Consider the following 27,101-nt stretch of genomic DNA (forward strand, 5'->3'; position numbering starts at 1 on the left):
CACTGCAGCATCTCAACTACAGTTTGAACACAGCATCACTCCTCCAAAGAACAGGGTAAAACCAATTCTTGCAGGGCTCAAGGTTGCAGCAGGTAAATCTGCTTCCAATATGCAAGCTAGTTGATCCCATTAATCAGTAGTTTGTAACGCACGTCTTCATAACTCAAAAAGAGATGCTGGCAATGAAGAATGCACTGTGGTACTCTGAAGAACTTACAGTAAAAAAATGGCAGAGCAGAAAAATAATAACAAAATTATGATAAGGAATTAAATGTACACGCAACTTAATCTGATTGCTTGGAAGCAGTCAGCATGTACTTCCTGCTAGAAGGGAATTAATCGTCACGCAGCTGGTGGTTAGCCGTCGGGGGCTTGGGAACTTTTCTTTCAGCTCTGCCTGGATGGGTGGAATTCAAACCCAGATCTGTTAGCGCTAAAGCATGAACCTCTTATGCACAGCACTTGGGAAACAGCTCAGCTCTCCAATTAAGAGGAACTAATCATGAAACTCATTCTTTATTAATATATTTTTGTTAGCACAGAGAACAGTAAATTCAGTGATTTTTTCCCAAATATAGAAAAAGTAACAAGTAAAAAGTAGATGTTTTTAATTTTTGTACACCAATCAAAGGAGACCATTCGATTCATATCTACGTATATTCTAAAACTTCCAAAAGCATTACTGAATGCTTTAAAATCTACAAAATGGAAGCTAAATATTTTAAATTGGAAAGATGAGCTAAGATTGTTAAGTCAATCATTAAAAATAGGCTGGTAGAAAAAAAATGTATGTTCTTCATTGCCAAATGTTGCTTACTAGAGTCAAACTATGTATTTTTAATGAACCACTTGTTAAGCACGCCTCTGGGAAAGGAATTATGTTTACAGCTGTATTAGAAGAAGCAAGAAAAATCTAAGTAGAACACAATCTTCAGAATATTAAACACAAAAAACTTGAACTCTTCATATGAGCAAGACCTGTAAGTATGGAAAGGAACAAGAAAATCAAAACAAAAATCAAACCCTGGGTACAGGTAAAACACAAGAAAAAAATAATAGCAGAGTGTTTAGAATTTGAAAAACAGACCACCTGGAAATACAAGGCTTCTGCTGCAAAATCTTAATTCAAAGCAGAGATCTTTTACACTGTACTTCATACCTGCTTTACTTAAGAGGACAAGATGATGCACTAGAGAACCTATGAATATGTATTCACACAACTTTAAAACTTATTTTAAAGTAATTCACAGGTTCATAATTTTTCCCCTTCATATTTAATATTTTAAAGGATTTCAGGTTTAAACACACGTTCCAGCATTGGAGGAAGTCTCATGCCTTGCAGAAGATATGTTATCCTCCTAGACATCCTAATGTAATGCCTTAAGAAGAAAAGCATCCCAGGTCTGCACAGGAAGAATAAAGAATCGTTCCAGGGATTATTGCAACCTTTCAAGTAGATATAGAATGATGCTTCCATCACCCTAAATCCATCAGAAATTATAACCCAAATGGACAAAACTGGGCAAATACCTCACTGTTCAAGCTTTCAATAAACGATCCTCCAAACATAGCAGACATCCATTCACAGCTACAGATCAGCAGTGGCTTGTGGGCATTTATGGTTCCGTCATCCAATTTAAATGTCACATCTGCCATGGTAACAAAGAAACAGGCATGCTGCAAGTCTGCACTGAATTGAAACTGTCTCAGGAATGTATATTCACTATTAACCAACTATTCTTTCACTTCCCATGACCCACCCCCTGGAAGATAAGGCTAGCATTTTATATAGTTAAATAGAAAGCCTCACTTAAAAGAGGGAGATTGGACATTCAACACTTTGGAAAATGGGGTCACTTATTCAAAAGCTTGTGTGTACATTTTGAGAAATTAAACTGCAGAGTCCCAGGTTGGAACAGTCTGCCTGAGGAACACTATAATTCTGGCCTCACCCCTCCTTTAAGAACAATGTAAGATGTCAGTTTTTGAAGTCTGTGAAGCAACAGTAACATGAATGAGAAAAGAATTAGTGTTTTTCCCATTACAGCATGTATTTACTTACCAGAAAATGTCCCTTTGCAAAGGCACTCTTTTATCCGATTAGCTTTTCTGACATGAAATGCTTTAGTAATCTCTTGATTCATGAAGGCTTCTTTGTTCATAATATTCTCCACCATCATTCGCAAATCAAATACTTCCAAGATTTCAGCAATCTGAGCCAGTCTTGTGAGATCTTTTTCATTTTCATCCAGTTGCCCTGTGTATAAAAACTGCAAAACAGTTTTAAAAGGTCCGGCCTGCACAGATGAATCCATTTTTACCACAGTTACAGGACACATCCTATTTGAGACAGGATTCACTTGCATTTCCTTATGCACACTAACAAACCCCTTACCCCAGGATGACAGAGTTCTTGCTGCAGAATTTGTTTCACCAGATTCAGTTTCTAGCGTGTTTAAAGAGTCCGTACTTTCTGGTGGGCGGATTTTAACATCAGCAGAGTTCAAGGATGTCTCATCACTGTCACCATTTGTCTCAAGGTGACTTGTCAGAACATCCTTATTTGTATTTTCTTTATTACACTGTGTTTCATCCAAGTCTGGACTTTCCTCACATTCCATTAAGAAAAGGTCATAAAACTTTGAAGAGGAGGTAGCTAGGTAAATCTTGTGAGCAAAAATGTAGTCCTGCTCCTGCAGAACAAACATAACATCTGCACACAGTGGGCTGTCCAATAAATATCCAGCTTCATTCATGCTCGGTACAGGACACTCAGGAATTTTGATAACCGGAGGAGGGGCTTTTGGAGGTAGGAATGGAGCCTGAAGCAATGGTTTTTGGACCTTCTTCAAATGAGATTTCCAGAACTGCAGGTGTCTTCTTGATATCAGGGCAGCTCTAATTGCATTGTCAAACACATCTTTAATCCCAAACTGGTCAAATACACTGGTTTCATAGTATGGTATCCCAAGTTCCTTGGCAACCTCTCTGCCTCTTTCTGGTGGCAAAATGTCTCCTCTCTTTATAGGCCTAGAGTTAAACAAAAAATAAACCTTCTCACACAGAGCAATCATCACAAAGTTACTCCAGAAAGCATGGAATTTTACAAAACGTCTCGGCACCAATTCTGAGTAATTATCATTCAAATGAAACAAAATATAAAATTAAGCCCACAAAGCCCTTTGGAAATCTACAACCATGACTCCAGAGAGTTTTAGAATAGCAAACACTTGTAATTTTGTTTAAGTTTGGTGGCGTCTTTGCAATGTTACTAAAAATACGTAGAAATCATTTGCACAAAATGGAGCAAGCCTTCTCTCTCTTAATGGGAATTTTACAGTAAAAAAAGATGACAGGATGTTCAAGAACTTTCATTATTTAAAAAACCTCCTAACATCCCTTTCTACACAGATATTCTGTCAATGTCTCTCTTTGTCTCCATCACTTAAACTCAAATGGGAATCCTCATGACATGGAAACCCCACAAATACAGCTAAATATGAAATGAGAAATATTTATTAAGCTTATTATGCTTTTAAAGGAAAATCACAGTAGCCTACGACAATAGTGTAACTGCACACACACTTTAAGAGATAGGCCTGTTTTGGCTGTAGAAGCATTATGTGGGAACTCACGAATTTTCAGAGCAGCTCTAGCACATGATGTAGGGTAAACAAAACAGCAAAAAGCCTGGGCTTGGATCCATCTTCCCAACAAAAAATCATCCCACCAGAAGACATGACCCAACACTGTGTTCTCTGAGCATGCCATACTGGGCAGACACAAGCTGGCACAGACGTAACACGCTCCAGACAACAGCTTGCTTTAGTCACCAGTTAATAATCAGTTCAGGTCTCTGTGCTAGACACGCAGAGTACTGATTCAAACTTCATTAATGGTGAAATCAGAAAGGAGGATTAGGGAAGAAGAAGAATCTTGAGTTTTGAAAAAATATTTCCTCCTAAAGAGTCAACCAAAAAGCTCACCCCACCCTCACAATGAACAAATGTTTAATAAACAAACAAACCTACAGAAATTATACTGCCGAGTCAAGAATCTAAATGCAATGCAATGCAAAGTTTTCTAAGAGCCCATGAAATATTAATTCAATCCCTTTATGGAAATTTGTTACAATACAGTCTTTAATTACACGATCATGGATATTATTTCTGTGAATCTGGTCTCATTGTAACTCACATAAAAGGAAGAAATTAGCAGGTAATTGTGGGACTGCTTTGCCCACAAACATGTGAATACTTGCCTTTTGAATCTGGGAAAAACAAAGCTTCTCCAGAATGATCCCAAACTCTCTTTTAATCTCAGAACTTTAAATACTTTAACTTGAAACCACTTTATTTTCTGCCATAATTTAGGATTACATTTACAAAAAAACCCCAAACCCCCGAAATCTTGAAAGCAGAAAACCGGAGTAGAATCTCTCCATTTAAAACAGTACCTGACAGTAGTGACAGGGCAGGACATGATCCACATGTTCAGATGGAGAGAGACATACAAAAACCTCCAGTAATCCTTATTATCTCTATATTATCACAGTGCTCAGGCACTCAAACAAGTTTAGGTGATTTTGTTTTGTTTAAACTTTACCTTGCCAAAGGCCGTCTGGCTCTGTTAACAGCCTCAAGATCTGCATAGCGGAGATCTAGTTGGCAGCCCACCAGGATGACAGGTGTGCGAGGACAGAAGTGCTTGATTTCTTGGTACCACATCGTTTTCACATGATTCAGGGAATTAGGATTAGCAATTGAAAAGCACAGAACAACTACATCAGACCTAGAAAGGCAACAGGAAAACATGCAATTAAAACCCAACAAACATGCTGCAGCTTCACCTATATTCATCACTCCAGCTTAAAGCTACTTCACTCTACGCTTCAAAAAATGTGCTGACACCTAGATGTCAGAATACATACTATTTCTGCAGAGGTTTGATAGAAGCTACATATCTCACCACAAAAGCATGGGAGCACAAAGCCACATACCTAGGAAGCACTGCCCGTCTATGCTGAGGATCCCTGCACGTATGAACAGAGCACTAAGAGAGGTACGGACTGCCATTCTCTACTTTTGCAGTAGTTATTCACAGGCTGTCATTGCTCAAGAAATAATTCTGCTGACTGGATACCTAAATTGCAACTCAAAGATCATTTGGTGCTTAGGAATTATGAAGGAATTATGCAAAACTTAAGAACAGCCATGCAGGCAGACACAGATCACTTCTGAACATGTCATGGAAAAATACCTTTGCTGCACCATTTTAGATACTGAAGTGGTCTCCTTTGCAATGCACTTTGCACAGCAATTCTCTAACATCTTTAATAAATAACCCGTCAGAAGGGCAAATTACTGCAGAATGACCACTTTACAATATAAGCAAAAATAAACATTACAATGAAAAGAAGGTCAGCAAAGTGTAGAATAGGACAGTGGCTTAAATCAGAGTAAGCATGACAGTATTTGCAGGCTTTTAAAGGTTTTAAGAAAACAAAAAGTACTTCACTAAATAAACTTGCTTTATAAATGGTAAGTACGAGGATTAAGGTTGACAGTTCATCCACTAAACCACTGCCTAACTCTTGTCAGAGCTAGTAGCCTAAGGCAGATAAATGCTTGAATACTTGTTTCAGGGCATTTCTAACTTGGGGCAACTTAATTATTTATAAAATGGGATGGGATGTTACAAAGCAGTTTTCAAGCTTTTGGGTCTCTCATGGGAAAAAAAAAGAAAAGAAGAAAAAAAAGTTGAATTGAAACTCTTAAGAAAAATTGAGGAAAAGGGATGTTTTGAGGAAGCATCTTATTGCTACAGATTTGTCAGCAGGATAAGCTCAGCAATACCATGTCTATCTCACTTCTATTATTCTTTAATTTAGCACAAATGTGTTGTGTCTGCAGTTTGTGTAATGTATAGAGCAGCAGCAGCAGTGAACCTTAACATTCACCTTTTAAATAATGAAATACCTCCTCAGTACTGCTGCTTCCTACATTTCACGGAGGGTACAGATATATCCAGCAAGACTGTTTCTAAAGATAGCTGCATACAATATGGGTACTGCTGTGAGCATAAATTTAATGCAAGATAAATGCTCCTGCTCCAAGTTTGTATCTTATATAAACCGCAACACATCTGTCATCTCTAGAAACAAGGCCTCTTCAAACTGAAAAGTTATCTAGTAAATAGCAAAGTGGCAAGCCACTAATACACTGGTCTTCCTCATAACTGAGGCAAACAGCCTTTAATCTCAAACTTGCTCTATTCAAGGTCATGTAAGAGTAAAACTGAGGCCCCAGCAGACATTTGCTAAGATCCCAGAAAGGAGAGATCAATGCACCACCAAGATAAAATAATTAATTGAAATTAATTAAGTAATTAAAAAAAATAAAAATAATTAATTAATTAAAATTAAACACATTCTAATCTGGTCAATTGTTGTTTAATTCAAGATCATCCAGACTGCCAGAGTGGCAAGCGTCGGCTGACTGGTCCTAACTGTAACTAAGCGTCTTAGAGAGACAGACTGCCTTGTGTCCTTCAGAAAGTAATGCCTAAGCCAAGTCATCGCAGTCACGAGTATCCAACCCTCCTGACTACTAACCACAAGACACACATCACATCTTTCAGAAAACCAGAAGGCAACAGAGCTCCGGCAGGAGCTCACAGGCAGGAGATGACAACAGCTCCCCCGCGGCACCGCTGCTGACCGCTGCTGGGCTGGCCACAGGTCTGGGCTCCCGAGAAAGGCCCGTGATGCTCCGTTCCCTTGGTCAGGACAGGCCCAGGCTATCCAGCAGACTGGCCGCAGCACAGCCCTGCATGTGTTACAGCCTTTGCCAAGGGTGTCTCACGTTTTTGCCACAAAGCTGCACGGGGTTCTTGAGCAGCTCTCCACCTCTGACCTTCCCTGGGCAACCACAAAACCGAGCTGGAGAAAGCTGGTTTCTTTACAGCACACACACCATTGTGCTAACAGGATATTTCCAGCTTACCGCCTTCTGAATGAAGTGAAAAACAGAATAAAAAGGTAAAAAAATTGTGATTTGCATATTATTAATTCTGTGGTAAACCCTGGACTTCCCCATAAAATGAGTATCTTGAGAGTTCTGTACTGAACAGGGAGAAATAAATGACCCTGTGCCATAAACAGGATGGATGGGAAATCACTGGATAGTGACAGAGTTCACATGCTGAACCAGCACCACAGCTGGGAGCTGGGTCTGCTAGCTCACAAAATACATCCACCTTACGACAATAAATTAAGTTTTCATTCAATTCATAAGCGTGATTTGCACTATTAGTACAAACTGGAGACAGTAATATATAAGGAAGATTAACTGTCTACATAGGACTGTGAACATTTAGGGAAAACTGTTCTTTGGAAACTTTTAATTAAAATACCTACAATCCCTTTTAATGTCAAAGGCACATTTACAACTTGCTAACACCTCAGTATAAAGTTTGGTTTGACATTTGTTCATAAAAGCCAGAACCTGTAAGGTTAAAATAATGCATTAATGTTTTTCAAACATTAAAAATTTACCAATGCTATTTTAATATTCTCAGGGAACATAAAAGGATAGGATTAAAAAAAGTAATTTATTGCCATTTTTGTGTGGTTTGGTTACTTGGAGAACAAGAAAGAATGAATCAGGTTTACTTCTGCTTTCTTCTTTCTCTCTGCAGCAATATATTCACAAATACAAACTGCTTTTTCCAAAGAGAAATTTAATAACCATTTCCCAGTAAAATTCAGGAATGATCCAGGAAACATTTCCACAGACTTGAATGCCAAAAAGTACTTTAGAACTTCTCCAGCATATTCTTCCTAGAGCACCATCCAACTGAGACGGGCAATAGATAAGGCACTGTATGCATCCACCTTTCTTAAATACAGCAAAAGCACGTACCTGCACTTACTGCATGTGCTGATGTTTGATACTGAAGTATCACCAGAAACAAAGGTAAGTATCACAAAGAGAAACGGTTGCTTTGATATCCAACACATTGTCTTGTAGAATCAGTGGTACGTGCTGGAAATGCATAGCTGATTCTTACATTCTGCTTTTCATAGGTTTATCAGAAGACATTGTGAATCATCTGCTCTTATTATATGAAACATACAAACATACTGAAGTATCACCAAAACTCATAACTTCTGTGTGAATTGCTCTAGAGTGCGATCGACCACCAGTGAAACATTCTGCATCATCACTGTAAGAAAACAGGTTTCTTTCTACTCGCTGGGGCTCCAAACGGGGCAGACGCAATGTAGATGTGTGGGATTTGGCAGGTGGAAAAGGGGAACAGGTTCTCTCAGCTGTAGGCAAATCAGCCACCACTCACTCGTGTCTGTTGCTTCCTGGCTGACCAGACTCCGGCACTGGACTCTCACATTAAAGCATAACAGCAGCATAAAAGTACTTCAGATGCTCCCCTTGGAGTCACAGAAGTAATTCTTAATGTAAAACATACACACCTGAAGACAACCCAGCTTGGTCTAAGCATAACCTTGGGCTTCCTATAAGAGGCTCCTGTGGGCAAAGAAAGAACCTTACCACCGTTTCAAAAAGCAACCCATCTACCTAACGTAGGTATTACTTCAACACACTCAGCCATATTTTCCCAAACCTGGATAAGAACTTCTGATGGAAGCAACTGCCCCTTTATAGACTTCAGAAAATTAAAAGAAACCCTCCAGACAACCAGATCCCCGACGGCAATCAGCACATGGTGTGCTGCCACCCTGGGAGCTCCTAGTGTGCGAGTTTTGAATTATATCAGATGTACAGAGAGCAGTCCAAGTCACTGCCAAAAAGCAAGCAGTATAGCACTGACAAAGACAAGACAACTTTGAATTATCAACCTCAGGCTTCAGCAGTAGTCAAGCTACTGGTAACCACTGTTAACCATCTGGAAGTTACTCTACAAACACTACAATAAGAAACTCGTGAGGCAGGGGAGAAAAAGCAGCATATTAGTTACCTAACAAGCTTTTCTGATGGAGCTGTTAGAAGCAGCAGAGAAGTTCTTGTTTTCTCACTAGAGCTGTTTTGTGTAACAGAACACTCCAGTGGGCTGGGGCTGAGATTCTGCAGGCTCAGGTGCTTACATGCTGTGTGTGTTCCGGAGCTGGTGTAACAAGCTGCACGGCAGGTGTACCTACACACCACATTGCCAATCCATCTCCCAATGAGAAACCACTACCTAATTTCCATCGCCACTAATACTCTTGTTTTAGAAAGAACTTCAAGGAAACAGCAATATTAAATGATATCTCATATAATCCATGGCAGGTGTGTTTAAAAGTGTAAAGTTTCATAGCCTGAATCTAGAGTTATAAACTGTAGTGCTGGCCACAGATATGCTAACATGGGTTTATGTCCCATTAAATAAACAAGCTGCCTTCTGCAACGTACACACCGTTACCTAGTTTACAATTTACAAGTTACTGGGAAAAACTGCTGCATGCAAGAATTGCTGGTCATGTCATTTGCCATACAATCATAGAATAATATGTGTGGCTTTGGAAAGGGGAAGAAATAAAGCTGGGAGAAGTACAGAATGTGAAGAGGAGATGTCTCTGATCTGAAAATCAATGCAGGGAGTGTGAAAGAGGAAAAGAAGGAAGACTGAACAGTATTGCCATGCTATCTTCTCATCTTTCTAGAGGACAAGTGAAAAGTACACATTTTGTTTTAGAGAGCTTAAACAAGACTCAAGAGTTAAATCTGACAGAATCAGTTTAAGGACAGACAAATTATATCTTGGTTGACAAGAAGTCTGCTGCACGTATTTACTGAAATCAAACTTTAAAAACAGACTTGGGCAGAAGGGAAAGAAAACATTCAGTGGATTTCTCGTATTGTAGTCTTTATTTTCCCCTATTTTTAGATATCAGCCTTGTCTGAGACGCAAGGTTGAAGCAAGTGAGTCTATTAGAATTTTACAAAGCAAAAAATTTGGTAGAGGTTCATCCATATTGTTAGACACTCTTGACTTTACCAGGACACTTTATCCTTAGACATTTATTTATCAATAAAAGGTTGGTTTGCTTTTACTCATTCTGCCCTCTTTTTTTTTCCCTATACACTTCCGATAATTTTCCCAAGATTTCTCAGAGACCTGCATCACAGCTGAACCTATCCCACTTGAGATCAGAATTTGACAAGAGCAATCTCTCGTAGTGTCCACCTGCATAGTCCTTCAGCCACCTGAAAGGAAAAACTGTGTTGGGCATCACCCTGAGTGCAAACACCAGCTCCCAAGTTTCCAAGCACAGTAGCTTCAGGCACTAGAAAGCCATCTAAGAATTAAATTAAGAATCTCGTTTATGGCTGAACAAAACCCTGCTACATCTCCATGTCAATCCAGATATATTTTGAAAAGAGAGATTCACTCAAGTTATACAGAATTCTTCATGCATGCATCTCACTGAGCTGAAAAAAATAATTGTGCAGATAAGCAAGGCTGATAATGTTTTAAGTGCTCATTTTTTAGTAAATGCAGTTGCAGCCATCACATGAAATGAGAAGAAATCCATTAAGTGACTGGTGAGCATAACAAAATGACCTGAGGACACACAGGACTTACGTGCACACACTCAAAAAAGATGAGAGGCTAGGTAAACCAAAATGCAGGGGGTGCCTGGCATGTGAAGAACTGAAGATATCCACGTAATGCAGGGCAAGACCATGCAATGCCCTGGATGTGAGCAGGAGAATCAATTAGTTCTATACATTACCGACAGCAGTGAAGCTTCTTAAGTACTGGTGTAATGTGCAAAACTGTCAAAATGTCCTGAAATACATTCAGATTTTGCGGTGAGTAACATGCAGATCTATTTCTACAATTTCTGTAACGTCATTTATAGTAGGAAACAGTAATAAAAAGAAGATGAAGCTACCTTCAAGAAAACTGCATATTTCAAGACTGTGCTTCAAAAGTGGAAAGTGTTTTCCCATACACCCCTTATGAAAAACACATCATTCTTAAATGTCAAGTATTTTTACATCTCTTCTATTTCCCTTAAGGTACTAATGGGAAAACAGGTGCATTAACTGAGAATGACAAAAAATGTTTTGATATCACAAAGAATAATTAAAATATCTAATTTTCCATTGTGTAATTGGAAACTGCAGGAATGTGTAAGAGCTACTCCTAATGTACAAATGCCTGACCAGCAATAACGGTAAAAAGAACGGCAAAGTCACAGGGAAGAATGTAACAAGAGGAAAACAATTTTATTTTTAAATTAAAGGACTGGTCATACTGTCTTGGAATTTGGATCATTTTATTGATGACTATAAGAAGTAAATTCACCTATAATTCTGGTTCAACATTTAAATATGAAAAATTTTCCCTGTAGACTCATTAAAACTCTCTTTGTAATCAGGTATGCTTGCAGTATGCACATCCACCAGAACATTCCAATACATGCCATTTTCCCTTCCCTGGAGCAGAGATTGCAATTACTGTATTTCTAATGCAGGAACAAAATTCTATGATAAATAGAATTCCAGAGATATTTAATTGAGGCTGAAATACTGAAATATTTTGTGTATCACATGCATAGTCAGGGTTTATAAAAGTAAGACATAAAGCCTGAACACCAAACCAACGGAGAAAGATGAAAGAAAATGATAGAGCAAGAAAAGGTACAGGGCTAGCTGGAACACATCAGATCAGCCTGGGGCAAACACCAAAACTCACAATATCAAACAAAGGGACTGATTACAATATAGCTAAAAATGCTTTTGTAAGACATATCAGCTGACTGCTGTCTCCAGACAGCAGTCAGAAACTAAAATAATGAGAAATAAATTCACAAAACAATGGAAGCACCAGAAACATAGGGAAAGGTTGGCTTTTTGAGCTTATTTTCTGTTACTGTAAGGAGGCAGCTTACAGATGAGAACTCCGTGCTATCTTTCTACAGAGAACTAACTTCCATCAAAGACACTGCAGAAGACTAAATGAAAGAAGAAATGAACTGTTTCTTTACTCTCGGTCCCATCCTCTGAAAAAAACCCAGGAATCAATGTTCAATCAGAAAAACATATTGAACTTAAAAGAAGTAAAAAGAAACTTAGTTAAAGCATCACTTGAAGCAACACTCAGAAGAAAAAAATATTTCAAGGTAGAGGAGGGATGTAAGGTTGGAAAGGAAAAAAAAAAAAGAAAAAGGAAGATCCAAAGCTAGGTCCCAACATTCAGTAAAAGTGTGTTTCCTTATAGGTACTGATGAACACAGATAGGAAAGCAGGGGCAAGAAAAAGAGGGAGGTAAAAATCCAGCGAAGATGAAAGAATGATAGGGTTTGGCTTGCATCTAGTACAAGAGCGACTTCTGAAGTCACAGAAGACATGAAAACTGAACATTAACATATGATAGATGTATCTCTTTCTTTGGGGAGAAAATATGGACTTTGAATGTTTTTTACTTTCTTCGGCCTACCATCAAAACCAGACTCCTCCTCTTTTTTATTTAAAAAAACTGTCAGGAAATTTTAACTGGCAAGTTGAAGTCACAAAGATATCGATAAGAACTCAGTTTAAAACAGTTATATCTGGTTGTGCAGAGTGGTTTCTATATTCTGGCATATGTATAAGGAGATCCAGACTGAGATCCTGAGACCCCTGGAGTAGAAAACAGATCAAGAAATCCATTTAGCACCTCTTCACAAAGAAATAATTCACTAAGATTGAGGTTTTGATGGAAAGTCACTTCCCCGATTTAGCATTTCCAAAACCTTTTGATGCTGCCTTGCAAGCGTTTTAGGATAGAGCACAAATACCCTCCTTCAACTCAGCCGCTCAGCCACTGACTTAGAAGAGAAAGGAAAAATGGAAAATCATGTAATACCACAAATAACGTTTGATACACACTTTTTCACTCCAGTCAAGGAAGGCTTAAAGCACTACAGGTGTCTATTATAGCTAGATTACATGTACGTCAAGTTGAGCCTCAGACGCCAACAGCAACCAGCTGGCACACACCTTTTTAAAGAAGGAAGGATTCCTAACAGCAATTCCAGAGCAACCTCTTTCTACTCAAAACACGTAACCATGGTGGATGCAGAGAAAAAAAGTAGCAGATCTGTAGATTAATTTCACTGGTTTAAGTATATGAAGCATACACCTTCCCACCCAGTGAGTGGAAAAAGCCTCAAATGTTAATGTAGATAACAAAAGAGGAAAAAAACTAGTGCATACACATCATATCGGAATAGAATTTCTCAAAGTTATCTCTCTGTGAACCTCTTTGCTTATTCTGATCTTTCTTGGGTCCAACCTGAATCAAACTCAAAAGAGAAAAAAATCAAACATAAAACCCCATGTTTTTCCAGGAGTTCTTCAGGTTTGCTTGATGAGGAACCTGAATAGCTTATAAACCACTGTAAAATAGATGAGGAGGCTTGCAAATTTTGGTATTTGAGGATGATTTGAAGATACTGCATATCACTTTTTGTGACATCAAAACACAGCAAAAGGAAGAAGCTAAGGTGAGAAACATCTGAAAACAACTTGATTCTGCATCAGCTGACCTTTTGCAAACAAAGCAAAAGACTGTCTTGTGTCACTGTGGTAAGTGCTACTGCTGTGAAGACACATCTCTGATGATTCCTCTCCAAACCATGCCAGTAAACGGCTTGGTAAGACACATGGAAGGTGGAGAATTACCTCAACATAAAAACAAGGATAGCAAGAGTGCAGGGGAAAATGTGGGCTTTCATTCAGAACACTTTTGAAACCTTGGACATCTCTGCAGAAGAGGAGCTGCTGGCCCATTCCCGGCTTAGGCGTGGGATGTGAGTGACAGAGGGCACAGATCAAACCAAAGGCAAACCAAGCAACTCTGCAAAGACACCCACCTCACCCTAATCTCACTGAACAAGCTGAATGCAAATACCATTTTACATGAAATCTGCTTGGGTTTTGTTTTTATAGAAATATCATCAATGTTGCCCTTTAAGAAAAAAGAAACAGAAAACAAAACAACCCTAAAGAGATTGGTGGAAGTCTTTAAACACCAGTGACAAACCCCTATCCTCACGGACCCTCTCCAGCAGTGTTTGGAAGCTATATTTCTATGGATTCAATTACACTGAAGTAACTGGTTAAGGGAATTGTAATCACACAGAAAAAGACAAATGCATGTGTTCGTCTGTGTACATACAACACCCACAAGGCTTATGAAATCCATTCACAGCAGAGGAAACACTCTAAGCGTATTTTAAGAGGCTCTGCCAGCAGTCTCACAGCAAGCGCATTCACATTTGTAAGGCACAAGGAAAAAGCTGTTTTTTGCCCATGCTGTATGAACAGATTTTGTTTGGTCTACAGCTCATATTTAAGTTGCAAGTAAATAAATCATCCTGGTTGAATTAGCTGACAAACCACATCCATGGTACTGAGAATAAATATTTCACTGGGACTGAATTAACTCTTTGCAGATTGGTGCTCATGTTTACACATAGCAGAGCTGCATGTATAAAAAAATCAGGATACGTAGGATATTAATCAAATTGTGGTCAAACATGTTTACTTGAAAAAAATAAAAAAGAAAAGGATGCAAAAGGAAAAAAAAAGTGCAGGCCAGTCTTTTTCCCATCTTGCTTTTAGAATTAGTTTGAACGCAATGATATGTTGACATTCTCATTCAAAACCAGATTGGACAGGAGGATAGAGGATAACGAATCCTGACAAGTTGAAATGTAAATTAAGATGTTTTCCTGTCTTTACACATGCAATTTTGTACCTCCCAGGGAAACTGGTACATAATAACCACTTGAGCTTTCTATGAAGTTCCCACCTTATTTGCAGGCTTCGAAAATGCAATAGCACTGAGACTAGATTGTTATTATACAAAGAGGTTACTAGGAGCTGGAAATCGATACGCTAATCATAGCAAAGAGATTGTCATTTTGCAATATTTTGGAGGGATTTTGCATCAAATGAAACCTCATGGGACAATATCAACAAATGCCTGCTTGGCATCACATAATGCCTAAGCTGAACTGAACATGATACTTCCAAAATTGAAGCACACACTCTAGTTTAAGGAAAGAAAAACATGTCATGCTATAAAACTATAGCAAATATTTCCACAGGTCCTTCCAGCCACATCCCCCTCTCTCCCTTAAGCTGTCAGGAACTGTTCTCAAAGCTCCTGGAGGACTGTGATTATTAAACTAAACACCACACAGTAGAACACAAGCTGCATCTCACTCTCCATACTCCCATTTTAAAGGATGGCAGTAGAAACATTAACTATTCCACCTTCAGTAGCATTCAAATATGTTTCTCTGCGTCACAGAAAAATAGTGGAAAACACATTCCTTTTGTCATTCTCCTTTCACACTTCTGTCTGTGAAAAATAAAAAAGGATTGATCTTTGCTGCAAGTCCTATTAATCGTTCACCCTGTCATCCATAGCATAATCTATTTATGCAACTTTTCTAAAACTGTATGGAACAATCTTTTCCAATGAGCAACAGGTGAATTAATGACCTACTGGTTCTTGTTACACCACATTTCAGACAATTAGAGGTACTGGCTGAGTGTTTAGCTGAAATAAGCCTTCCCCTGCACAAGGGGCATATGCATAAAAAATTCTGAAGGGAGCCAAAGGGTTATATTATTATATGATCCTTCAGACAATCAGAAACATGGGGCACTTGTAGGTGTAGCCTTGAGCAGTTTGGCATAAAATATGCCTTTTACTGTACTGCAAGATTTGACTCAGCTATGAGTAGACTGTAGTTTAAAGTACAGAGGTTATTTAAAATGATTTGCTATAAATGTGAACATTCATAGTTCATAGATTTCCAATCTCTTTTTTAAATGCTAAAATAGATGAAATACCAAATAGTTTTAAATGAAACATTAGTACCTTGCAAAACAATGAAGTACCTCATCAGTGCTCACAATCAGGAAATTTTACAACTGGAATTCTATTTATAAAAGAGTTTCTTTAGATTTTCCAGTTACTTTCTGCATTAACAGACTGGCAGAAAAAACACTGACAGAATGGTAGGTTTCCAGAACCTCATTTTAAAGTTAATCAGGGTACAGCAAACCCGATTCTACACAGGTTCAGTTCTGCTAACATCACAAATGAATCACTGTGTTTATATGCATAATCCCACAAGATCTCAAGTTATTCACGTCCTCCTTGGCGTTTGCAGGATTAGAATCTAAGTATCTTGCTTCTCCCCTCTCCAGTCCTGTCAGTAAATGTGGGATCAGAGTTCAGAACATGCCTGATTTTGTGCTCTTAATCTCTAGTAATCTTCTCAGTGACACAGTATCTGTTGCAGAATATCAGAAGGACACATCAAAGAGGAACAGTTAGTGGAAATGTTAAGTTTACAGCCATATTTATCAAAGTAGTATCCTGCCAAAACAGTATCTATTCACATACTCAAGTAGCACCACATACTAAGGGCAATGTAACTTCCCTCACTCACAAAGTTTATTTACAAATGGTACAGGTTGTGTAGCCCAGATGTGTAGCTACTTTAGCTCCCAAAACAAAATTCTGGGTAATTCACAACTCTGAAAACACAGCTAATACAGTGCTGTGTACAAACTGGGGTTTGTACAAACAGCCATACGGAGTTTTACAGTGTGAAAATTTAAGTGCTGGATTCAATCAATGGAATCCCTCTTCAGCAGTTCTAAAGGGTAAAGAATAGAAAAGACTGTCATCCTTTGAAATAACTTGTTTCATCAGGTAGCACAGACAGAAAGAAAACAGTGTGACAGTACATTTTGGCAACATGGAATCCAAACCTGGAGAAGACACTCTCCAAAGGGTGTTTCCAGCTGGAAAAAATATCTGTCTATGGAAGTTTGATCATCTGCAGTGACTGAAACAGGTATCAAAAGGATGTGAAAAAGTTCAAGAAGGTGAAAAATGTGCAAGGAATGAGACCTTGCTCAAATGTCAGTTATGAAAATATCTGTCCAAAATCCATCTTCAGTTCAGTATTTGCCCAACACAGGTAATCTGTTCTCATTATATGTGTATTCAAAAGCCTGTTACTCAGCTGTTCTGCTGCCCGTGCTGCCACAAAGCCAGATCTAATTATCATTAAACAAAACAGAAAGACTATAACTGGCTTCAGTCCCTGTTGAAACTATGCTGAAGTCATATTATACATGCTGGAAAAATCTAGATTACATTGATTTTTTTTTGTTTCTTTCTGTTTTGGTTTGGTTTTTTTAGAATTTCTGGGGTTAACTGATTCACTAGCAGACTCTTGATACTTATAGGAGAAAACCCTTTCCTTTCCTCAGCTTTAAGAAAATACAGAAGAGCCTCACCCTTCATGAAAATGGCTCTGCTCTTAAGGGTTTAGCTGCCCATTCAACATCACAGGCTTATCATAAAATAAATATTTCATTGAGTAAGAATGATATTTCCCAACATCTCTCCTTGTTAGTTGCCTGTTAGGCAATTATATCATATGCTGCTTATACAGGCAGGGAGTGCTGATGTTCAATTTTGTAAAACTACAATCTTATTTCGGGGAATGTTCTTTAACATTTGAAATAGGACAGCAGTTGTTGACAGAGCTTAGCAGGCTGTTCAAGGAAATGTAGCGTAGTAAAACTATGCTGCTTTTTAAATATTTATATCTTTTTAATCCTTGCAGTAGATAATCCTCTTTGCAGCAGGCAGGAATATGAATACCCTTGATTGTTTTTAAGTATTTGCTTTTCAATATTAAGATTTGCAATTTTTTTCTGTCTGAAAATTTTAGAATAGAAATAAAATAGAAATAAAATAGAAATATTACTTAAAATGCTGCTTGGATCAATTTACCTTCCGTAAGCAAAACGCCTGTCTTTGTGGTGGTCCCCAAATGTATCCCATAGCCTGAGAGAAACACTCACTTCATCCACAACATCTCTTGAGCGTTCAAGGACCTAGAACAGAACACACATAACATTCTCTTTCCCTCCACTAAACAAGTACATTTCTAATTTGTTCTGTAAGAAGGTCCAAAGCATTCTAGAACAATAGCCTACCACATATAGTTTTCAGCAAATGCTGTATTTCATAAAACAGGCAGAATATGTATCTTGCTAAAAATAGGTTTGATAAAAAAATTACTTTGGAATAAGAGACTCGGGGAGAGGCATATCAGAACATGGCTGCAGTAGAGACCACACTTAAAATACTTGTGAGCTCATTGCTGCACCCTGACAAAGAAAGACTTGTCAATAAATAATAGTACAAGCTCACAGCATGTGCTCCGTATTTTGTACACCCGCAGTCCTTACCTCTTGGCAGACACGGTACTGATCAATGGCCCAGACAGTTGGTACGTGAGTTGCCAGCAGCTGATACTGAGTCAAGGTTGCATTGCATGCTCTTGCACAAATTAGACGAGTCTTTCCCACAGCATTATCTCCAACCACGACACACTTGATAGTTTCAACGTTGGGTCTTTCGTAGTCCATGTCAGTGTCCATTTATCAAAAACTGTAACAAGACAGTTAAACTTGTTTTCTATTGCTGTGCAAAACCAATGCTATTTAAAATCAGAGCCTTCTACTTCCACTTCTTCAGAGATGTCTGAAGAGAACTAACTTAAGGAATAGCTTGTAGTAAACTGTACCAAAGCAAGCTAGCCGTCCCTTTAAATACTACACAGTTATGTAAATACACAACTATTTTGACCGCAGTCCTTTTATGCTGTTCACATGCTATTTTCACTTTGGTTTCTGTAAACACAAGCCTGTTTGCTGAAGTTAGATCTTGGTGAAACAAGGACAACTAGCACAAACTTACCTCTTGCTAATACTTTTTATGCCAAGGAGGAAAAAAGACTGGACATCAGTGCATGTAACCTGAAGGATACCAGTATAAACCTGCCTTCTGTAATCTTGCCCATTCAGGATTTGATTTAGGGCTGTCCAAAAAATATTGCTAACAGCAAGTCACACAGATGGTTTTAGTTATATGCACACAATAAAACTGACTTGTAAGATGACTCCAGAGATTCTGTTCTCTACAAACCACAACTCCCATTATATCCTGCACGTATCACACACTCTTAATTTTCCAAGGAGTAATTTCTACAGATCATGGACTAAAATGAAACAAAACAGCCCAGTAGGAGCTTGTAAATATACTTATCTATACCTACAAATTATTTCCCACATGACAATGGAAAGTGAAGAGAAGGAGTTTTTTGAAGATACTATCCTCTTGGAAAGTTATTATTGAAAAATATTTACTTAAATCTTCTATGGCAACGTCTTGAAAAAATGTCTGGATACAAAAGTAGGCTGGAAAAACAGATATTTGGAAAACTAAAAACAACTCCTGCATGTTTACTAGTCTGTAATTTTCATATAAAGGAATGTGGTATTTTCATAAAGAGGAATGTGGGATCATAATTTGATTTTGGTTTTCTAATGTCTAGTGGTCTGCTGAGCAATCTGGTGTTTGCCAGAAAACTGTAATCAAAGAGGGAGAAAAAGGAAAACACAAGGCACAAACAAGTTCAGGAAGGCTTGCCTAATAATTACTTCAGCAAGGACACTTCGCAATGTAATTGACAAAACACAGGTCATCATCTGGAGTGATGCTGTCCTTTTTCCTGAGGAGAAAGCACTACAGATAAAGAAACCAAATTATTTGGTTTAATACCTTTTTTAATATTCACATCTCATTCGCACATAAATACAGAATACATATTAACTGTCAGGCTAATTAAGATAATAGATACAAGCTGTTTTGGTGTCCATTTTTCACTGTCAGAGGCCTATGTTCTGACTTAAGAAAAAACATGCTTAGTAATCACTCTATTTTAGCCAAATACTCATTTTAACTGCATTCTTTCTTTAAAGCGATGTAAGGCAAGAAACAAAAATCAGTGTTAGTATTAAAAGTTACCCATTTAGATAAAATTTTGAGCATGGACTGCATGCTAATAGCTATAACGGTTAAGGTACTGCTATGATTTTTATTTATGTGTGGACGGGAGGAGTTAGGGACCACATAGACAGTAAGGTGCAAGGGTAAGTTTATGCCGCTACTGTGTCACACTATACTTTGTGACACACAATGTCACTACTGACTACTGACACACTATATCAATGTTTTCACAGACATTGAATGCTTCTAGAAATGCTACAGCACAGTCTAGCATGCAAGAGTACATTTTAGAGTTGTCCAACACTAGACTGAACCACAGGCCCAGGAACTCTTCATCCTGGCACAAGTACGTGGTTGCACAACTAGAGCTTTGCAATCTGCCAGACGTAGAGCAAATAACATGGCTTCAAACATACATGCACAATATCTACTGCTTGTAAACCTTAATGGCCTTGTGACACCAACCTGCTGTGTTGGCACAGAGGTTTTAGCTGATAAGGAAACAAAGCTATTAAGATACTGCCTTTATCCCTTTATCTGAGTTGCAACCTGCATCCTGAAAGGTTGCTAGTCTTGAGGTAAACGGCTACAGAGACTTCCAGTTATCTGTCTGCAATCCAATCACAGCTACCTGTTGGACGCAAGCTCCCACAAGGCTGATTCCTGGGATGGCCCATGAGCCCTGTACCATCTCCATGAGTCTAAATGCAGGAAGAGAAATGAAAGCTACGTCCTCTCTTCTCCTCCACATCCTTTCCCAGAATATAGTCACAATATAAATAAAAGTACAAAACCAATGTGTTTTTTTCCACATTACAATGAGACATATTTGTACACCATGGCCTAAAGGCAGAACTCTGAATGAGTAGCAAGACCTCAAGAGGTTTCAGTATGTGATCTAAAAAAAGTTTCATTTCAAGTCTGAGAATAAACAGCAACTCCCTGACATAATACGTGGTATTAAATTACTTCATATTTTATTCATGCATGGACTAGACATCACAGATGGAATGTGGAAATGTTTACAAGGCTGGAAAACAAAATGAAGGAGTGTGGCTAGCCAGTGTGTCTGGTCGATTTTAAACTACCAAGCAGAGAGATGCCAAACCAATTTTTCTTACAACCCAATATTCCATTAAAATGCTGTTACACAGATTAGCTGAGGTTTTATGTAACAATCTGATGTAAAAATTCTTCAAAAGTTCTTAAATGGTAGTCCTGCAAGAATGCACTTCAGTCAGTCACAAAACACGTATTAAGTACAGAGTCTGGAAGCTTTTCCAGATTTTTTTGTTTTCCAATTTCCGAGAGGATAAGAAAGCTAGTTTAAAATTAATAGGAAAATCTAAATAAAACTAACAGGAGAAATCAATGCGATTATTGAGAATCCTAGAAGAGGAACACATGAAAATAAAATTTTGAAATTACTATTTTTTTAAATTTTCAATATACTTACTAAATTAAGGCAAAGTTATCACAGAACTCAGACACAGCATACCCAAATGCCCTGATGCAGATCAATGGCAGTCTAATGAAGATACTTCTAGTGTGACTCAATACTGCACAGGACAGAGATTAAAATAAAACTGGGAATAAAAACAAAACTAGAGCTTTGTGGTTATGTTACAGAAAGTTCTTAAATGCACTCCAGTATATAGAGAGTATCTATGTATTAAAAATGCAGATCATTTTAATGTTCACTAGTTTTCAGAAAGGGATTAAAACAGAAATAGCTCCTGAAGAGGCTTGCAGATGGAATCCTGGACATATATTTGGACACCCCAAATAAAAAAAGATGCTAACAATAAATTACAGTATAAAAATTAGCAAAACATGTGGATTAAATGCTTACAAATGTAGCCAGAAGCCTTCTGAAATATGTACAAGTTCTAAAAAATACAGCTACAGTTAGTTTTTTTAAGGTAGCCTCTAGGTTAAGTTTGTGCTAAACCTTTTGTACAATCACACTGATTAAAAATGCTAAACATGTATTTACAAAACATAAATTGAAAAACATAATAATCTAGATTTGAGCTCTGCAAGCCTAGTGACATCTGGGAAGACCAACTGCAACTGAAACAAAACTGCTTAGACAAGACCAAACCAGTGTATATAAAAACTTAGTTCAAAAAACACAGCGTAGAATTCCAAGGGCAATGAAAAACTTGCTAAAACCAACCTACAACAGTTTAGTTTACCAACAAAACAGACTAGTGTAAAAAGGAAAGTTACTGAAAGTAGGACCAGTCTCAGAGAGGACACTCAAAAAAAGCCAGAGAAAGACAGAAAGGCCATTAAATGATGAGCATCGAGAAACCTACTGGGGGAATGATCTGATCGAATATGGCTGTTCCCAAAAGAAAGCTGTGAAAGATTCAGCTGCTTAATCCAGTTCTAAAGAAAGGTGAGCAGATGGATGGAAATGAAAAAAAGCCACCTGCAAGAATAACACAGGATCTCAAAAATCTCTTAGGATGTTTCTATTTTTACCTTGTGACCTGTGATTGTTTGCAGATGAAGAGGAGCCAGAGGCAGCCAAAAATCAGGTGATGTGAGTAGACTCAAGATCTAAGATAAAGTAATTTAACTAATTCACTTGACTAGCAGAAAAGAACTATTCCAAATAAAGCTGATTTATTTTCAGAAAAGCATAAGGTTACTGTTCTGAACCATGGCTTGCAGATGATTACGGTCACTGATTTCTTTCTCTGCTGTTTCACCTCAGATTGTTGTAGGGTGCTTGGCTTTTGTTTAGCTTTCCCTCATTGCTGAATGAGTTGTTATTATTATCACTAAAAAACAGTTGTGGTTGCTACAGCATGCAGATCCTTCTGGCTAGTCAGCCTCTGTAATGAAACACTGCCTTTCTAAAGAAATTTTTCAAAAGATCTGTAGATGAAGCATATCACTTGATTATCTAGTCCACCGGTACACAGATTAAACACAATAGACACACACAATTCTCTCACTCTATGTATTAATGTAGGTGTACTCACACACAAAAGATAACCAGATCCTAACCATGAACTCGTCATGTTTTAAGAATGCAGTTTAAGATATTTAAAGCTATAATTGCATTTTTCTCTGCTGGAAAGAAAGTGGATCCCTGTGCAGGATTCAAGAATCCACCCCCATGGATCTCACAGCCTATGCAGCTAACTGCTCATTTTCAGGTATTTTTTCTTTCAGAAATTTCAGAAAATGTTCAGATATTTAAAATCATCATTTAACATATAGAAAATATAACTGAGTTTTTTTTCAAAGAGCAGTACCTAATTATTAACCCTTTTCAACAAAACACCACAAGCAAATCACTAAGAGCGTCTACATTAATCACTGATTATGGAATGATCCTGTAGGCGTTTACTTCTTAGCTCAGTACTTAAACACATCAGTAAGACGGAGATAGCAGCTCTTAGCATGAAAACAAGCATGCTACTTAGTTCTTGTGTTAAGAGCAAATTCTTCAGCTGAAGGTTCAGAGTGATAAGATGTAAGAACCTTGACTGCAAGTTATTCCATGGGGAAAAAAAAAAATAAAAATCCAACCTCTCTCAGGTAATCTGACCAAACATGCAAACCAGGAAGTTCCTCCAAAAAAACACCGGCCAACCACAATTGCATCACAATTGTATTAAAGGAATCTAATGAAAAGACACACCAAAACCCACCACCGCTTAATACGAATGGTGTGAGTGGGAATTATTTGAAAAACTCAGGCTACCGGTAAGGTAGTAAGACTATCAACATTTACCCCTGAAAAACACACTCTTTTGAAACTATATGAAAGAGCATTTGTAGTTACTCTACTTTTCAATCTATGCTGGAGATGTATTTTTGAGTATAGTTTTGGAGTCACTCCTTCAGAGGGCCATTACACAATACCATATCAAAAGGAGTATAAAAAATTTTACAAGACTACACAATGCTCTTACCTCTATCCCCAAGTTGCAAAATTACTGCTTGCAACCATGGTAACTGGAAAAGGAGATGCAAAATTCTTCAGGCACTGAAGTCACTATCTCACACTGCAGAATCCCAAGGCACCAGCATGCTGGCAAGGACCAAAGAGCACATGAGCCAGAACAAGCGTGTGAAATGTTCATTCTCAATATATAACCTGCCATGTGTTGCTTCAGAATCTTAATGGATTAACACATACATGTCAGGGGAAAAAGCAGGGGGACTTACTGTTCATTTGTGCAAGAGCACAGAATTCACAGGTAGCTCTGATTTGGGGAAAGGTTAAGGGCCAAAAGGCTATTTAGTGATTGGCTCAATTTAATCAATTAATTTAGGGCCCCACCAAGTATATTGGTGAAATAAATCACAACATGGTATCAAGTAACAGATAAACTATACCAGCTGCTTGAAAGACCATCACAAAACATTTTTTACAAGTTATAAATGAATACTAATATTTTATTAAATTACAGAAGGGACAATGGGGAGATTGCTTTAAAAAGAAAAACTGTTCCTTGCCAGCATCAAAGAACCAGACTGTGACAAAGGGTAATAAGACTCACTAGGTCACCGGGGTACAAAGATGGGCATGATGCATATCAGGCTGGATTCTCATCCAGGATGAAGAGGCATTGCCTTGTTGCCATTATGTGAAGTACTGGCAGTTTACATGGAAAGACTGAAGGAACTGACATGGGAGGAAGAAATTAAAGATTGACCCTGTAATTTATCAACTACTTGCCCTACCTAGCCCATCAACAGAAGACAACAGATACAGCCAACAACTGGGAATTGAAAAAAGCCCTTATGTTCTAAAAATAACCTGATATCAAACATTAGACTCTTGGATCTACCATGGATAGAAAGAGAAGGGTAGCTGACTTAAACGTTGCTCCACTACAGGAGTTGATAAATGAGAGAAACCTGACCGCTGCTGTCCACAAAAGGAAAGCACAGGTCAGCAGGAATGCCTTTATCTTCCACTAGGGCAGAACCTGTTTCTACCCTTTTTCAGTTGTTTTGGGATAGTTGTGGTGTTCCAGCTTAGAGCCAGTATCAACAAAAAATAAATCCCACAGAACGCTGCTAAAATTTCATACAGGTGGAGAACACAAGTACTGAGGATGTCATCAAGACAGACTCCACTTGGTTTAACCTGAACCAGCTTGTTTCATTACAGTTTTTGGCCAACAAGCATGGGATCTAATCCTGGTTCCTGCCCCTTACTTTGTATTCCCTGCTGGAAGAAAGAAGTTCTCGGAAGCCTCCATTCAGCTGCCATAATCCTTACTCTATCCCTAAAGCTTAAAAGGCAGCAAAAAATTGACCATGGCCACACACAGAAATGAAAGGAGCTGCCTCTAAGGAAGATGTAATGTTGAAGACAGAACAGACATCTCTCTGTTTACCTAGAAAACTTCTCAGTCAAATCATTACTACAACCTTTTTAGAAACTGTAGAGATAGAATAAAAATAATTCATGGCTTGTAGTATCAGAAGCCTGTCAGCCTGCTCTTTCTCACCCTGCTTGACTCCAGATTTGTTTGTTTCTAAAGACTAATTAGGACCCTTCATCAAGTCCAACCTACCTCTGCGATGACACATCTTTTGATCACTAAGAATGAGCACTTTGTTAAATGACCAAAAGTCAGAGATACTAGTAAACCACAAATTCTTCCCACATTACTGTATAAAACAGGCTGCCCTGAAGCTCAATAGCTGAGCTTGAGCTGATTCTTCTGAGCCTCCTGAAAATGTGCAGTCCACAAGGACCTGTCTTTGCATTATACACAGTCTGTCAGACCACATAGAGATCCAAATGCAAAGCTCAGCATTAGACATGAACAATGTCAATTTTCTGACAAGTTCTGGAAGACCTGATTGGCAGAAATCAACAAGCTAATTACTAATTATGTTGAGCAGCTCACATATTATTTTGATTTTTTTTTTTGTGGCATGCCTTGCAATATCCTTTGTTATGAGATCATCTCTCTAGAAATTGATCTATACAGCAGGTGAAGGACATCTAACTGCTTCAGATCTTGTGGGTGAGAATCTGTGATGTTTTCTATACAGGGAGAGAGCCTGCAACACTGCCACCCCTCCCTTCACCAAATTTTCAGTCTGCCTCAAGAATCAGCCACAACACAGGGCAGTCCCTTGCGCCTCCTTCTGTTTCTTTCCTGCTGTGCAGAGAAATGTGAGGAAGGCTGACCACACTGGACCCACCTCAAGAAAGAGGGAAATAACCCACTGCTGGTACATGACTGATTTAAAGCTCACATTTGGCCTTTGCAGATGCATTTTGTTAGGATTACCAGATACAACTGGCTGTTCTTTCCATTTACCAGAGATGACCACAGCAGGCGCAGGGGACTGGGCAGTGACCAAGATCTGGCATTGCTGTGGATCATAATCTCTCATATCATCACAAACTGAAATTAACTGTGGCTGACATTAATAAAAGTGGCTGAGAACCAAGTAGCTGAAGAACAGTAAATACCCGTTGATGGTGATAACCATCACCAAACAGCTGGTACTTTTTATAAAGCAGCCACCCATAAAATGCCATTGTGCATTGAGTCCTTAGATTAGACCTCCTTCTGCAACAAAAGATTACACTGCAGAGGCAGATTAATGGTGTACCTCTACTGGTATTTTAGTTCAGATCAAGAACACATTTTTGAAGCAAATAGCTCATGCTTTGGTTCACATCAGGTGCAGCCACAGAGTGCACAAACTGAACTCCTTTCAGACAAATCTGAAGCGAAAGATGTGCCACCCACCAGTAATGAGCAAACATTCAGTCCATAGGACCAGATTTAAAGGTAATCTGAACACCCTTTGCCCCCGAAACATGTGCAGTGTAGACACTGGGTCCACAGCACCAACTTTTTCATCCCCAGGTCCCCTGCTACTGCATCACATGACCCACTAATGTGGACACATCATCAGATGCTCTGGCTCCTGGTTTGTTATTTGGAACAGGATAACTGGGGCAAAGTTGCAGCTGAATCCTTAGTGACTGCAATGCTCAAGAGTATTTGCGAAAACACATAAAATTTGAGATTAAAGGGGGAAGGATCACTGGAAAAGCCTGATTCAACACTACTGGATTTCATGGTAATAAACTCCATGAAATCCCTGATTTGACTCTTATGTAATTAAAAGCATCAGAAGTTTGTACAGCATTGAACTACTGAACTGGCATAGGTTGTTACTGATTTTAC

At 38.4% G+C, this 27,101-nt stretch overlaps 1 protein-coding gene across 2 annotated transcripts in view; it reads right to left on the reverse strand.

The window, feature by feature from the left end:
- The window catches only part of RHOBTB1 (Rho related BTB domain containing 1), a 54,487-nt gene that overhangs the window by 7,043 nt on the left and 20,343 nt on the right, over positions 1–27,101 (reverse strand). Inside the window, exons 3-8 of one of the 2 annotated variants that reach the window (XM_037399995.1) lie at positions 18,306–18,507; positions 17,845–17,948; positions 10,606–10,716; positions 4,606–4,791; positions 2,063–3,030; positions 1,531–1,649 (exon numbers count right to left, since the gene is read on the reverse strand). In XM_037399995.1, coding sequence (XP_037255892.1) covers positions 1,531–1,649; positions 2,063–3,030; positions 4,606–4,791; positions 10,606–10,716; positions 17,845–17,948; positions 18,306–18,497 — 1,680 coding nt within the window. In that variant the 5' untranslated portion in view covers positions 18,498–18,507. The remainder of the gene's footprint in view (positions 1–1,530; positions 1,650–2,062; positions 3,031–4,605; positions 4,792–10,605; positions 10,717–17,844; positions 17,949–18,305; positions 18,508–27,101) is intronic. The other variant, XM_037399996.1, reaches the window with a different exon arrangement.

Source organism: Falco rusticolus, chromosome 9, assembly GCF_015220075.1.
Source record: "Falco rusticolus isolate bFalRus1 chromosome 9, bFalRus1.pri, whole genome shotgun sequence".
Taxonomy (NCBI): domain Eukaryota; kingdom Metazoa; phylum Chordata; class Aves; order Falconiformes; family Falconidae; genus Falco; species Falco rusticolus.